Here is a 16,572-nt window from a genome sequence, read left to right on the forward strand (position 1 = left end):
AAGAGCAAAACAACTCTAGTGGAAATTAATATAAGAACACTTTAAAAAAACATTTATCCTCCCAATTTTAAGAATCAGAAAAATTCTAAATCATGTCCGTTTGGAAGCCACATTATGATTCTACAATATGAGCCTAAAAAAGAACCAATTAAATCATGTACGTAGGAGAAATAAATGGAATTGTGATTTTCTCCTTTGGAAATAAATATAAGGACGCCATACAAAAATGTATGGAGAATTGATCATTGACGAAACATTATTTAGCATGTCAACAATTATTGTGACACCAAAATAATCAAATAGTTTGTTCCAATAATCATTAAACTTCATTTCTGAAAAGTTTTAAGCAGATATAGAATAATTCCTCTGATTTTTAGATTTGGGAGGAGCCATGGTTTTTAAAGTATTCTTATATTAATTTCCACTAGTGTATTACTCCATTTGGTATTTACAGAGTTATGTTTTGCTTTAAATTTTGTCATTTTAACAGTTAAAGCAAGCAAAACGAAAGCATCCTGAGTAATAAAATACATGAACTTCACAACATCAAATTTAGTTTTCAATTCGACCTCAGACGCTGCTCGGGAGCCTATACGTCATTGGCCGAGTATTACGTGTGTACCTTACCGGTACCCGTAGTATAAATAGTAATTCACCCGTGTACTGAATGGGATTTGTGAGTCCAAATTCGATGTGCGAACATAGATTCGGATCACTACCTAGTTGCAGTATGCATGCGCTCAAAACTCTCGACGGTGCATAACACCGGTTGAACGCCGCGACCCAACATTGAGCAATTACGGGACGCCGGAGTTGCCCAGGACTACGCGCAGTAGCTGGAAGTTACACTACCCACGGAAGAGCAGCTTGACGCAGCTACTCTTGAAAATGGCTGGAGGGACATCCGATCCGCCATAGGTAGTACTGGTGCACGGCACTACACACTTAGAAATAACTAATTTTACACGTGATGGAATCCGTCTTTGACATAAAAGATGAGACGTAAACAAACAAGTCATGTAATACTACGTGCTCCGAGACTGAAAAGTTCGTTGCTTGACGAAAAGTACGTTTGATTGAGCTGAATTTCGCGTCTGTTATGACTCAAATTTATGTCAAAATTGACGCTCTTATATGTCACTCTCAGAGCACCTAAATATATATGATTTTTTCTAAGTGTGTAGGTACTGCGATCCAGGACCGAAGAAATGACTGGTTTGACGGCGAATACAAACTGTTAGTAGAGGAGAAGAATGCAGCATGGGCGAGAATGATGCAACATCGCACGAAATTGAATGTGGACCGATACAGACAAGCACGTAATAGACAAAACTCGGTTTTCCGAAGGAAGTAGCGTCAGCAGAAGACCGAGATCACGAGGCGATGCAAAATCTGCGAAAACGACACACGGAAGTTCTACGAGAAGCTAAATAGTTCGCGCAAAGGCTACGTGCCGCAAGCCGATATGTGCAAGGCTTGGACGGTAAACTTCTCACGAACGAGTGTGAGGTGATTGAAAGGTGGAAGCAGTACTATGACGAGCACCGCAACGGTGATGCAGCAGAAAACGAAGGTGGAACGTCAAAAGACCTTGGAGCTCACGCGGAAGACGACAGGCTACCGGCCCCTGATCTTCAACAAATTACGGAGGAAATCGGTCGGCTGAAGAACAACAAAGCAACTGGTGTAGGTCAACTACCAAGTGAGCTATTAAAATACGGTGGTGAAGCACTGGCTAGAGTGCTACACTGGGTAATTACCAAGATTTTGGAGGAGGAGTGGATGGAAGGTGTCATATGCCCACAAAAAGGGCGACAAGTTGGATTGCTGCAACTACCGCGCGATCACACTGCTGAGCGCCGCCTACAAGGTACTCTCCCAAATTCTGTGCCGCCGCTTGTCGCCATTTGCAAGAGAGTTCGCCTTCTACGACCACGAGACCTGGACTATGTTCGTGGAGGACCAACGCGTCTTTGATGTTTTCGAACGGAAGGTTTGCGTACCATCTATTAGCCTGATTGATAAGGTAAGACTTTGTTTGTAGCGAGGGGAGCAGGTATAGATAAAGAATTTGAAGTAGGGGTGATATTTGTACCTACGGATACGAATGTAGAATTTGTTCCTCGTTACCGTTGCGAACAGCAGATGAATTTGTACCTGTTCGGAGGTGTGGAGCCTTTCCTACCTGTCGCACAGTGGTGTCAAGGGTATCAAAACACGTGCTTTTTTATTTACGCTGAAATAGTCGATTAAAGGTACTAGGTGTTTTCTGAGAAGTTTCTCAGGTTACAACACTCCTTATTATTGTAAAAGAAATTTTTTAGCGAAAGTTATAGTCTTGAGCAAAGTTGTTCACAGTAATATTCTCTACAGCTTTGCCGAAGATAATTATTTTGTATCTCCTCATATTAAAAAATAATTGTGGATTAATCTTTAATTTTTCTTTTACCATAAGAAGGAATGTTGTAACCCGAGAAACTTCTCAGAAGACACCTAGTACTTTTAGTCAACCATTTCAGCGTAAATAAAAAAGCGCGTGTTTTGATACCCTTGGCACCACTGTGTGTCGCTTAGAATGATATTGCAGTATCGCTTTGCAAGTCTTACATTCCCAAAAATTGGACTTGTGGTTTTCGCCACAATTTGAATATTTAAATTTCTTAGGATCCGTCTTCACAGGACAGCCGTCCTTAGGGTGAGAGGAATCACCACAATTCATGCATTTATTTATTTATTTATTTATTTGTCGTCAATCAGTTTAGACCGTTTAACAATAGTTGCCTTAATGGCAAGTTCACAGTTCCGAAAAAATAAATACGAAAAACAGTTCTGAAAAAAAAAAATAAAAAAGTTATCAAAAATCAAAAAAATCAAAAAAATCACATTTTTTCTAATTTTTCAAAGAAAATTCACGTGCAAAAACATTTTTACCCTTCTTACAAAGAAGGGTATAGATATCACTTGAAAAACCGACTATCGATCCGAGGCCCGGAGGGCCAAGTGTCATATACCATTCGACTCAGCTCGACGAGATCGGAACATGTCTGTGTGTGTGTGTGTGTATGTGTGTATGTGTGTATGTGTGTGTGTGTATGTAAAGAAATGAATACGCTCACGTTTCTCAGCAACCGATTTGGACAAACTCGGCGCCAAATGATAGGTCTTGGGGTCCCATTGAACGCTATTGAACGGTTTTGGAATCGGTGAACTGGTTCCGGAGATATGGCCGGAATAAGATCCGGTGAATATGGGCCTTCACGCTGGATTTAACGGAAAACGTATTAAAACCATCATGCGACACATCAAATTACTACAGAATTCAAAAATAAGATCAATGCAAGTCGTGTTAAGTGTTCCAGACCACATTGGACACACTTGGACATGTTTCGGGTACCCCGGGGAAGTTGCTTGAATATGAATTGAATTAAAACCCATTAAATCACATTAAAATACGAAGATAAGGTGATTGGTAGCCTCACCAAATATACTACACCCGGATATATTCCGGGTACCCCCAGGCAGTGGCGTAGCGTCACTGGATGACACGGGGGTGGGGGGCTTGGTCACTGATAATGACAATAAAATAAATAAACTTGAATAAGTAAGAAGGGTCTGATCACACCATAGGCGGATAAATTCGGGTTTTTATAAGTAATTATGGCGTAAATTTGGACGTAAAAAACCACAAAACATCGACTTTTCGGTTTTGCTGAGAGTCCAATTGTTTTCATGATGAGATAGAAAACATATTTTTACATGTAATTTTTGACAAAAATCTAATGGCTTGTTCAGACTGGAGAGTTATAACATGTTATAACGGTTGTCAAATAATTGCAACACAGAAATCACCATCAAGATAGCGCTATAACATGTTATAACTCTGTAGTCTGAACGTACTATAACGAAGAAACTGATTTTCTTGGATTTTTGAAAATTTTTCTCAATACTTTTAGAAAAATAAAAAGGTATCGAAAATTTTTTTTTTGATATAGCGAATATGGCTCTAATGTTGGCTTATGGATCTAAGATTGGGCCCATCGCTAAAAATCCGGTATTTATCAATTTTATCTAGATGAACACGTCTTGGGACGGCACTAATGGATATTTTTGGTTGCTATTGAAAATTTAGTCGATTGCTGAATTTATGTATGGGCCCAAATTAAGGGGATTCAGGCCGACATTAGATCCATTTCCCCTATTGAACAGTTTCTGATATTCAGAATTAGACTTGATCAACCTTACCATTTACCAAGACGTTGAAAATGTCTAGAGGAACTAAATGATATCTTATTAAAATCAGTAAATATCAACAAAGTGCTCTAAGCGGCGCCGGTGGTGTAGTGGTAAGCCTGATTACCTCTCACCCCAGCAGGCCTGGGTTCAATCCCAGTCGGCGCCGCCGGGATGTTCTGAGGCATAACATCTCTGATCACGCCTTCCTCCGGAAGGGAAGTAAAACCGTTGGTCCCCGGTTCATGAGTTGATGGATTGATAGGTAGGGTCCAGGTGTGGGAGCTGCCTTCCTGGCGTGCTCATTGGTGCTCAGCACGGGAAACAAGATCGATGTAAAACAAATCAACGAAAACAAAGAAAAGTGTACTTCTGAAAAGTTTCTTGAACATAATCTTAGTTCCACGAACTCAAACAGAGCTCCCTGAACTTCTTCCCAATCGATTGAACGTATCCGAAGCTCTCTGAGTCTGAAGCCCACAAACTGTTCTGCGAAATACTGGAACGTTGATTCCATTTCTAAGAAGTTTACTGAACTTATAAGATTATTCCATAGCTTACAGAAACTGAATTTCTATCAAGATTGCTGAACTTGTAGATATTTTCTATAACGCATCTACTGTTCCTTAACTTCTTTGAAACTTCACTGATATATTTTTCCTAGCTCTCTTAATTTGACCAAGATCTCAGAATACCCACGACAATTTCCTATCTTCCTGGAAGTCCCTTAACCTTTTTACGAATTTTCCTGAACATACGTTCGACACAATATTTTCAAAACTTTTAGGAAGTTCAAAACATAGTTCTTAGAAGTTTGATAATTTCTACAATATTTCCTGAGCACTAAGCCTCTGAACTCCTTCGAAGTTCACTAAGGTTTAACAAAGTTGACCGAGGTTCTGTGAAATTCCACGAACTTAAAAAAATCTTCATTATTCGCTTAACTTCTTCAAATATCGTTGAACTACTATAAATTTGCATCACTGCTATGAAGCTTCCCGAACTTTTGAGAGTTTCGATGATTTTCTGCCAAGTTCCCTGAAATCCTTTAAAAATGAACCAATTCCAAGCCATTAACACACGAATTATTTCACATTCATAATAAACAACTGATATTTTTTTGGCGGTCACCATTTTTATTAAAAGAAATCTTTAGTCATACAATTTGTTTACAGTAATTACATTTTTTGGTGTGCTTCGAAACATTTGAAGATAACTAGGGGCTGTTCATAAACCACGTAGACACTTGGAAGGGGGGATGGCGAGGTTTGGTGATTGTCTACGGTTCATACAAAATTTAAAAAATGTAATGACGATTGTCTACGCAGGGGAGAGAGAGGGTCTACAACGTCTCAAATACGGTTGGCGTAGTTTATGAACAGCCCCCTATTAAAAAAAACTATATCGTATACTGAACATCGGTAGAATAATCTATAGAAACTATCAAATATATAGATTGATTTATGTGTTCCTGTATCATACACGTGGGTAGAGAGAAAAATAATCCAAAACAAATAAATGACGACGGCAATACGCTGATCATTGAAAGCTGAAGCAAAAAGCAGGCACTGGAAACCAGTCTTACTCAGAGAGTAAGTCACAAACGATAAGTCAAAATAACGTCCCAAAAACTGGTAAAGCATTTGAATTTCTTCATCAACACGTAAATTGAATTACCACGGCATTTGAACTATCAGTAAGGGTTTTGATATAATTTCCGTCCTACTAAGCACAACCCACACTTTACATCTACTATTTAACGAATAAATTGTATGATTCTATTATAGGTGATTTCTAAATGTATTTACTTTTCCATACATTGGTTTTGATAAAGATTCACAAATTGTAGATATTGTTAAAACGATATTGTTAAAAATGCTAAAATTTATTTAAAAAAAATCACTAGCGCCATCTAGTGTGATTATTCCGAACTAAACCCTCCAAATTCATAAGCTCTTTATCTCCTGAACATAATTGCAGAAAACAGTAAACTTGTATCTACTAAAGATCTCGAGGCATCATAGTGTCATCAGTGAGAGAATTCAGAATTAAATTGCCACAATTAAAAAGGCCTTAGCCTCCTCCTGAAAAATACAGAAAACAGCAACTTTGTATGTAGCAATGACCACGAGATGTCGACGCAACACTTGTGCTACCTGGCGAGAGAATTTCGAATTCAAATTTCCACAATTCAAAAGCTCTTGGCGTTAAGAACAACATTGAAGAAAACAGTAAGAAAGATCCCGAGATATCGACCCATCATGTGCACGAAATTTATAAGAACACTAGTTCCACCTAGTGAGATAATTCAGAACTAAACTGTCCATAATTCAAAAGACTTTGACCTTCTGATCAACCTAGCAGAAAACAGCTAGCAAGGATCTTGAGATATCGACCTTGCATTTACACGAAATTAAAAAAAAAACACTAGAGCCATCTTTCGAGAGAACTTCTAACTAAACTGTACACAATTCAAAAGGTTTTAGCTTTAAGAACAACAATGCAGAAAATAGCAAATTTGTATCTAGCTATATCGACCCTGCATGTACATGATATTTTTAAGCACACTAGTGTCACCGAGTGAGAGAATTCTGAACTAAACTGTCCACGATTCAAAAGTTCTTGGTCTCCTGAACAACATTGCAGAAAACAGCAACTTTGTTTATAGGCTGGATCATGAGATATTGCATGTTCACAAATTTCACATGAACTGTAGAGCCGCCTTGTGAGAGAATTCGGAACAAAAAATAAACTGTAGTGTTGGCCTTCGTTATCAAAACAACATTGCAGAAGACCGCACGCTTTTTTTCCTTGATTTGTATTCCGTCGATCTTGTTTTCCGTGCTGAGACTACCGACGCCAGGGAGGCAGCTCCCACACCTGGACCCTACCTATCGACCCATCAACTCATGAACCGGGGACCAACGCCTTTACTTCCCAGAAATGTTATGTCTCAGAACATCCCGGCGGCGCCGACTGGGATTGAACCCAGGCCTTCTGGGGTGAGAAGTAATCACGCCTACCACTACACCACCGGTGCCGCTAAGACCGCACCCTTATATCTAACATATATCACGAGAACTTTATACTATAAAAGTTAATGAAACGAAACTATCTGCAAACACTAACACCACCTAGTGATTTAATTGTGACCTAAATTGTTTACCATTTTCAAGAAATTGGTCCATGGAACAATATTAGGTAAGGCATGTATAACTGTTGAGCTCCAGTTTCGCAACAGTAATCAAAAATGTAACTGACCTATAAATAGGTCACTGGGTGTTAGAGGCTTCTGATCTATAAACAAATCATTGGGCGTTAATGGGTTAAAGAAGCCTTAAAGTTAAAAGAAGGTCCTGGATTTTTAATAAAGTTTCCCGTAATAAAACAAAGTTTCATTCACTTAATCGAAGTTCTTCAAACTTGTTCAAGTTTCCTATTTCTACGAAATGTTTCAGACTTATTTCGAAGCTTTCTGAATTTATATTAGATTATCTGCATTTCTTAGATTTGTCTTGAGCATCTCCAAACTCACAGAAGTTTTAAGAAGATCAATAAAAGTCAAGAAAAATACTTGGGCTTGAATGAACTTCCCCAATTTTTTTAAAAATCCTACAAAGTTTGATGTAGTTCTTCAAAATTATCTGCATTTCTATGAAAATCATTTAAGTTATACGAAGTTAATTGCATTCAGTCAGTGTTTGTTACTTCATACGGGAAGTTTACGATGACAGAGTTGGGAGAAAATGTTATACTAATATCAACCTGAAGCTTTAGTGCGATAATTTATTAGCTAGAGATAATTCTAAAGAGGATAGGGGGGAGAGGTAGCTCATCGATTCTTCCGGTTCGCCTCCTAGCATCGTGCTATAAGGTACCAGGCGATAACCAGGGTAGTTGATCGATAGCTCGATGACGTCATTTCGTTGACGTCTGCAATGGGAAATTCTCATAGCAGGCGTTGACGATGGGACGTTGTCGAGTTGTTGAATAGCAACTATCGTGGTAACTCACCGATTACCTGTCGATCTGCCAAATTTGGAAAGACGTCTGCATTGAATTGTCTCATATAATAATATTCCGCCCACTATATCACAAGAAATTGCGAGTAGCTGAGTGGAATGGAGATAAGTTAAGCATTGGGTACAGGACCAAGTCTCCCCTGGGTGGTGCCAAAAGATGAGCGCAATAGAATCATCAAGTTGCCATAAGGCACGGAATGAGACTACTGCATGGCTGGGTAGTCAAAGTCTTCTATTCGTTAGTCATATCAGGTGGATTAGAACAGGTTTAGGTGGGCGTTGGCCAGATTTGGATTTTTCAGGTGTAATCCTGGATAGGACCCTGTCATTGAACGTCGCGTGAAAGTGGAACTTAATGAAGGCCTTAGTACTTTTTCGTAGTTTTTAGTTTTCGGATTTGAAAGATCGTCGGTTACAGTGGCCTGCTTACTGAGCAGAAAAACGCGGTCCCAGGTCCTTACATATCAAAGAGATTTATGGTAAAATCGCTTGTGTATCGTGTATTTTGCGAAACTCGTTGTTGCCGTTGGTTCCGGGTTTGAATGGATACACAAATTTGAGCAACGGTTTTATGTGATATGAGGGGCTCGGTGGCCTTAGAGCAACCGTTTTTGCTTACTGAGCAGAACATCATGAGTCTAATCTCAGGCCCATCCACATTCAAGATTCGTCAATCGTTTTATTTGTTAATATGACTACATGGTAATAACAGCAACTCGGTGATTAAAAAGGTGCTCGTCTGCCTAGTGGCAAACGTTTTTGCTTACTGAGCAGAAGACCGTGGGTTTAGTCCCAAGCTCCTTCGCGTTATATGATCGTTAGGACATCAATTCAGCTTATCGTTTACCAAAACGAACCCTGCTGCAAACCCAACCCTCTTATCCAACATCCCAGTGATTCCTCGTGGAAGTGCAGAGGTGTTCTCGGCTTCCATCAAAGCGAGTGTCATGTCAACACAATCCTTCCCATTCCTTTCTTAACCTGTGTTCGGGCGCGGCCGGCGCTGGTATTGCCTAATTTAAGATCACCAGTTTTTACACATTGAGGATGATTGCTAGTCCCAAGCATCGTCTATTGGTTCTCTGTGTAATTACAGCTGATCTGGCAGTAACAGAGTAGCAACCGTGGGCGGTCAATCAAGCTCAAGCTCAAGCTCAAGCAAGCTGGAGATAGTTCTAAAGAGGATAGGTTGATAGTTCCGTTAGAGTACCGCAGTAGGACACTTGAACAGAAGTTTGAACTGAGCGAAGGGCCATTGATGCGACAATACTAATGAAATGCGCACTCCTTTGCCTAGATCACTTGATGGGTGAAGGGACTTGAGGTATTTTCTCAAATCCACAGGCAAAAAAGTGCGCGTTTGACAGTATATGAGCAAGTCAGTCTCTAGCTAATAAATTATCGCACTACAGCTTCATGTTGATATTAGCATAGCATTTTCTCCCAATTATGAAGTTTCTCTGGATTTTTATGATGTTCGCTGAACTTTTACAAAGCTAGCTTATCTCTTATATAATTTGTTGCACTTCTAAAAAGTTACCAGAACTTCTACGCTGTCCCTGAAGTTCTAAGAAGTTATCTGGCAGTTCTATAAAGTTTCAGGAGATGTATGAAGTTCCTTGATATTCTATAACGTTTCCTAAACTTTTAAGAAGTTTTCCAACCTTTTAGGGAGTTTTCTGAAATCAACTGACGTTCTCTAACCTTCTACGAATTGCCATTGACTTCTAAGAAGGTCCCTGTAAAGACTCAGTTTAAACAAATTGAAATAATGTACACCTTTCGCCATTCGCAAATTTTAAATGTGTTACATGTGAAGACTTCTGCAACCGATAGTTTATGTCTTGTCCGCTAGAACATGGCCCCATCCAGCCCAACATCCTATTTACGCCTATTTGTATGGTCAATATTTTGCGCCGTGACACCTTGTCACCATTTTGCTGAATGATCAATCACATGGTACACATTAAAAGACATTGTTAACATAGGTACAAAGAGGAAAATTTTGATGATTTTATTAGGCAGTATTGGTAAGTGGGTAAAGTTTGCAGATACTCTCTATGACTAGTGTACTTTTCTCTGGGTGAACTTTGTGAAATATCATCCCACATATTCTCCCACATCAAGTCGAGAATATTTTCAACTCGAAAGATTTCCTCGACTGGACCGGGAAACGAACTCGCCGCCTCCTCCAACACATTCAAATACACAATCTTTGTTTGTATCTATGCACAGTGATCAGTCGATGAGTCAAAAATAGTCCTTACCTCCAAGCATGCAGCTGCTACGAAAAAACAACTCGATTTAGACTTCCAGATGTAAACAAATGAGGGACATGGATAAACGAGGCAACCTGCATCTGGATTCTTTCCACCGGTACACGCAAAAAAAAAATCTCTTACATCCAACGTAAGGTTGGTTTTATTACATCCTCTGCATATGTTTCAAACAACAAATATAATGGCAGTTCTTTCAATGGGCTGCAGCGTACAAGCAAGTTTTTCCAGAATGCGTATTGTTTATATAAAACCTTCACGAGATGATTTTCTAGACCTAATGCATTCGGCGAAACAGAGTTTGTTCGAAAGAAAGCTAACATAAAAATAACAAGATTATATTAAAAACCTTCCGATGACCACATTACAGAATCTTTTAATGACGCAAAACATTGCAAATTATGCATACTTTCCATGCAAGTCTGTAATATAATCTTACATTTCCCGGTTGGGTGTCCCAAAAATAATGAAATAAGAATTGCCAAATTTACGACAAATATTTAAACTCAAACTTACATCAGCACTGTGTACAGGAAATATTGAAAAGGCTGAAGCTTCGAATACGTTTGAATTGCGAGTTTAAAGCCATATACCGTCGACCTCTGCTTATCTAAACGACACTTCATTCACATTAACGGGGTTCATTTTTAATTTGAACATCTTGAACATCAACACTATAAGCATTAGAAAAAACGTGTTTCTAGTCGCCTTATTTGCTGTTTTGTTTTGATTCTGCGTTCCGTTTCGTATCGTTCCATTTTACTTTACGCCATTCCATTGGCTAAATGACGTTAGAGCCATTTTTAGTTTGCACGGCAATTAGCGGGTTTCAAATTAAAAAGTGTTCAGATTAAAAACGGTCAGATTACCGGGGGTGCACGGTAAACGTCTCTGTTGTTAGTTTCGAAATATGTTATTAGAGGAAATGAATGTAGTTACCGGTTTGTCTGCCAGAGATAAGATCGCCTAATAAATCCCGTATGAAAAATGATTTACTTGATTCCATATTCAAATTTGTCTTGCTCTCTTCTATATTCATGAATGCACCACCAAATATTGCACCTAATTCACTTAGCTACGATATTAACACCCTTTAACTGTTATTTATAAATCCACTCCAATAATCCACGGTTGACTGTCCTTCGTAGATTGATTTCATCTCACATGCCACTGCACACATCCTCCTTAAAATAAATAAATAAAACAGTTTGATCCGTCCGGGTGGAAAGCGTTTAGCACACTAACATCGCCGACGTGTACGATCTGCTTCCAATCGCACCAAACGGTTATCGTAAAGAACGTTCCGCTCGCGTCCCAATCCCAAAACGGCGAAAAAAGAAGACAGCAGTAACGAAAAGTTTACCCTAAACAGCCTTTAATTCGAAATAAAGTGAAAAGCATTATTTCTCCATCAAAACAACTTTTCCATAACACACTCCCACTTGTTTGCTCAACCGACTTTTCATAATTTATTCGTTCGTCGGTCGGGTTTCACGGCATACTAGTGGTGGTGCTTCCTAGTGGTGAATAATTTCCATCAGTGTAGTATGAATGTACCACCTCAGATCACAGAAGCCGGTTGGTGAGTTGCACGACAGGCAATAGACATATTTTCCACCACATCCACACTGAATGCAGCCATTCTTGGCATCCCGACCCCTTCGCTGGGATTAGGAAAACGATTGTGACTGATTCAGGTTAATGCATCAGGCCGGTCTGGCATTTTTTATAACTTACTTGGTAATCCTGTATTAAAATTGACTTTTTACAATTCCGGCTTATAAAAACCTTTTTTTCCATCACGCAGTAGAATAACATAAGGGCCTACTTTTCCATGCTCAAAAGTGTGCGGAAATAGCTATTTATGCAACAAGTTGCAAGACGAAGATTTTTTCAGCACGAGTTGTAGTTTAATTATAGTTTGTACATAATTACGACGAATGTTGAAAAAATCGAAGTTTGTTACCAGCTAGGGGCAAGTCAGCTGTACTCTGAGCTAATATTTTTACATTGAGTAGCTGTGCGTTACTCGTATTTACTAAAAAAAAAATACGAAGTAGCCTGAATTTTGCTTTTTCCAAACTGTTATATTTACAAACACACTAACGCCAGCCATTCTGAACAGATTTTTTTTAATTTCAAGTTAGTGAATTTTCCTTATAATAGCCTCTAGGAAAAACATTTTTATTATGTGTAGATACTGATGCAAGCTGAAAACGTTTGTCTATGTTCCAACATCGACATCCTTTTATTTGGACATTCGGTAGTAACGAAAAGCATAATGTTATGAGTTGCGTACAACATTATTTACATTAAACATTAAAAGAGTGTCGAAAAGTAGAACTTTTCGGCACTGCACCGTTCGAAAAATTCATGTAAATTTCTGCGAGATATAGCGCACATAAAATTAACGCTTGATTGGGCATAAATTTACGCGATATTTTGTGTAAATTTAAGCGCAATATCGCATAAATTAGCAGTATTGTATGCAAGCTTGTAAACGATTTCGTTGATTTTGCCAAGTTTAGCTCAACATTAAACGAAGGGAGATTTTACGCGATAGTTAAATTCAGAATTTTTTCTGTGTGGATGCTGAAAAGTAATGCCTTGTTCAGACTGGAGAGTTATAACATGTTATAACGGTTGTCAACTAATTGCAACACAGAAACCACCATCAAGATATCCCTATAACATGTTATAACTCTGTAGTCTGAACGTACTATAATACTTTTCGACGCTGTTATTTTAGTTATGAAAAGTAGGCTACTATGTTATATTGGATTAAGGTGATTCCATGTTGAGTTCACAAATGGCCGCCACGCACTTCCACTTCAAATTTTTAATTAAACAAATCTCGGAAATCAGTGCTCTTTCATTTGAAATTGCTACTTCATGTATGCTGCAGTACAGCAAACGTGAAGTAACAATTTACATGTTGCACGAGTCGTAAAAGCTGATATTTGTGCACTTAAAGTTGCCACTAAATAACGTTAATGTTACGATTTTTGTACCATTGCGGTATCAGTTTTGCGGTATGCTTCGGATATCCATCTTGGTGGAATGTATACCTACGCTGTCTATAATCGCATATCAGTCCCATATGGATTTTCGTCAATTTTGAGATAACAACGCTACCCACTATCAATTGGCATCTACATTCATATTATGTGATAAAACTATGGACTTTGATCATGAAAAATGTGAAAACAACATCAAGTCAGTTTGTCCCATCGCAAAATAATCGCATATTAGTCCCATCTTGAAATTCAACCGTATATATTTCAAGTTACAGGTCTGCTTTTCGAATTGCCATATTTTTCCCTGATATAAAAAAAACATGCAAGCTTCATTGCAACAGGTCTTAACATGAAAAAAAATATCAATAAATTTACTATGATTTTTCAAATATTTACATGGTAATTGCACTTCGTAACTTCGACTGCCATTTTCTCAATGCATACTTTTACCATATGGGACTGATATGCGATTATAGGCAGTTTCTTCAGTTTCTGCACACACAGAAAAAAACAAATTCTGAATGATCATGCATATTTGGTTATTAATCCGGTTAAGATTTTCGAAGATGGACAAGAACGCGATTATCCGTTTCAAAAGGAATCAAACCATCTATGCAGCCCTGCGAGAACTGCATCCCATTCCCACTATAGTCGCTATATTCATAGTCTGGCGGATAGAATCTCGGGAACCAATTGAGCTGTCAAATAGCGGAACCAATCGAGCAAATCACGGCCAACAACAGAAAAGAGCACATCAGCTATTGCTAACAAAACTTCGACAACCCTTTTCTCGTGACTCAAGGCTCGCCTACGCAAACTGACACCATATTTGGGTTGGGGAAAGTTTCCCCTATCCGATGATGCCGGTAATGTGCGTTCGATTGGCGGGGAATGAATAATCAACGTTTTGTTTATAAAAGTCCATAGTACCTTTTCAATTGTTGGTCTAAGGTATATTGAATTGGTTCCGCTTTATGATAGATCAAAATTCTATCCGCCAGACTATGAATATAGCGACTATAATTCCCACGGGATACTGACTGTACTGACTGTGATTTGCCGCTGACATACGGTTTCGAAAAAGAAGAGAAACCTTTATTGGAACCAAGATATTCCATTGTTCGTGGTATTCGCGTCTGGACCTGATACTTGGCTACCGTCAATCGGCTCCAGCAATCGTCTACAGCCGATTATCTTTTATTCCAAGCCGGAGGATCACTACATTTGGACACTTCAAACTGGTTCTACGTAGGACGGGACTAGTTTATGTTGATTCCCATCAAGCGAACCGTTTTGGATTGGAACTACAATGCAACAATAGCACGGATGCTTTATGTGGATTCATTTAGACTAGCTTGGTGAGATCGTATCTGATTTTATCTATTTAAACTAAATTTACATGATTCTCTTAAATTTGGCAAAAACAAACAGAGAGTAGCAATTTCAAATTTGTATGTTTTGTGGAAGCTGACCTTTGTGTCTTTAAAGTTTTACGCTAAGGCCTCCTTAGATTATCACCTTAACGGAGTTTTCTCCACTCATAATTGAAATCATCATTGAACGGCAAATGGATTGTCTGCATATTTTTGAGCATGTGATCGAACATTACTGTAAATCATATATGTTTAAACATTATATTATATACTGGGTTGGGGGGGGGGAGGCAGCTTAAGGGAATCAAAGGATTTGTTGACTGGACGCGGGCTCGTGGATTTGCGAGGGGGGCGACTCTATCTAAGATGCAGGACATTTTCTGCTTTGGTGTTGTGAGATGCACTCGCGCTTAATAGATAGAAACACGATTGATTATGATTTTGAAGATTTCCTGCAAAAAGTTGAGGGCGCTGCGAGTAGATGGGTTTAGATGCAAGAGATGAAAAAAGATTTTTCGTAGATTGATTCGCTAGTGTGAGATTTTTCGACCATTTAAAATCTAGATTTAGATGTGTCGCACCCCTTGTGGATTTGCCATTCCCTTGTCACGTGATTACATATGGCCATCTGGTCGTTTTGTCCAAAGGTCTTCAATGAAGCTGATTCACCCTCCTGCAACAAACCATTATGCAGAACTTTAAAACCGGTAAAGTATTTGCAGACATTGGTAATCCTTGCACTGATGGTGGGTTCCATTCACATCACATCACAACACATCACACAGAACAAAATTCTGAATTTTAACTACCGTGGACCCCCGGTAATATGACCGGTTTTAATCTGAACACTTTTTAATTTGAACCCTAATTGCCTAAACTTCATTTTGCACATGGAACGGAGTAAAGCAAAATGGAACATTGCAAAACGGAACGCAGAACAAAAACAAAACAGCAAATAAGGCAACCAGAAACACGCTGATAGGGGTACTAGAAGTTCAAATTAAAAATGAACCCCGTTAATATGAATGAGGTGTCGTTCAGATTAGCGGGGGTCCACGGTATAGCGTAAAATCTCCCTTCGTTTAATTTTGAGCTATACTTGGCATAAACAGCGAAATCGTTTTGAAGCTTGCATACAATATTGCTAATTTATGCAATATTGCTCTTAAATTTACACGAAATATTGCGTAAATTTATGCCAAATCTACACACCAAAAAATTATGAATTTTAATGGTGATGTAAATATCCATGCATGCTAAAATTGAAGCATGTAAACTTCCTTTTCACGTAAACTAGCAACTTGCTAGAAATATTGCTTACAAAGATGGATGGTTGCATACAATATTCAGAATATTCCATTAAATGACTCATAAATTTACACGATCTGTAATGTGAATTTGTATGATATGTGACGCTCCATTTATGTGCATCATAGTGACAGAAATTTACACTACTTTTTCGAACCGTGTAGCGTTGATTTTATGTGCGCTATATCTCGCAGAAATTTACATGAATTTTTCGAACGGTGCACTTGCTGGAAGTTTTCGCTTCAGTATGTCCAGATAAATTGCTTTTTTCATTATCCCGTCAATTTGAAGTTCTCCAGGACCAGAACCCCATTACCCTACCTGCAAGGTCAATGAATAAACAGAT

At 38.6% G+C, this 16,572-nt stretch overlaps 1 protein-coding gene across 1 annotated transcript in view; it reads right to left on the minus strand.

The window, feature by feature from the left end:
* LOC135713495 (homeobox protein koza) overlaps nt 1–11,721 on the minus strand; it is a 43,413-nt gene extending 31,692 nt beyond the window's left edge. The window contains exon 1 of the mRNA XM_065236623.1: nt 11,468–11,721. Within this exon, the coding sequence (XP_065092695.1) occupies nt 11,468–11,567 (100 nt within the window). The 5' untranslated portion in view covers nt 11,568–11,721. The remainder of the gene's footprint in view (nt 1–11,467) is intronic.
* Nucleotides 11,722–16,572: the final 4,851 nt, after the last annotated feature.

Source organism: Ochlerotatus camptorhynchus, unplaced genomic scaffold, assembly GCF_037179485.1.
Source record: "Ochlerotatus camptorhynchus isolate MF236.1 unplaced genomic scaffold, CSIRO-AGI_Acam_v1.1 ptg000041l, whole genome shotgun sequence".
NCBI classification, from domain to species: Eukaryota; Metazoa; Arthropoda; class Insecta; order Diptera; family Culicidae; genus Ochlerotatus; species Ochlerotatus camptorhynchus.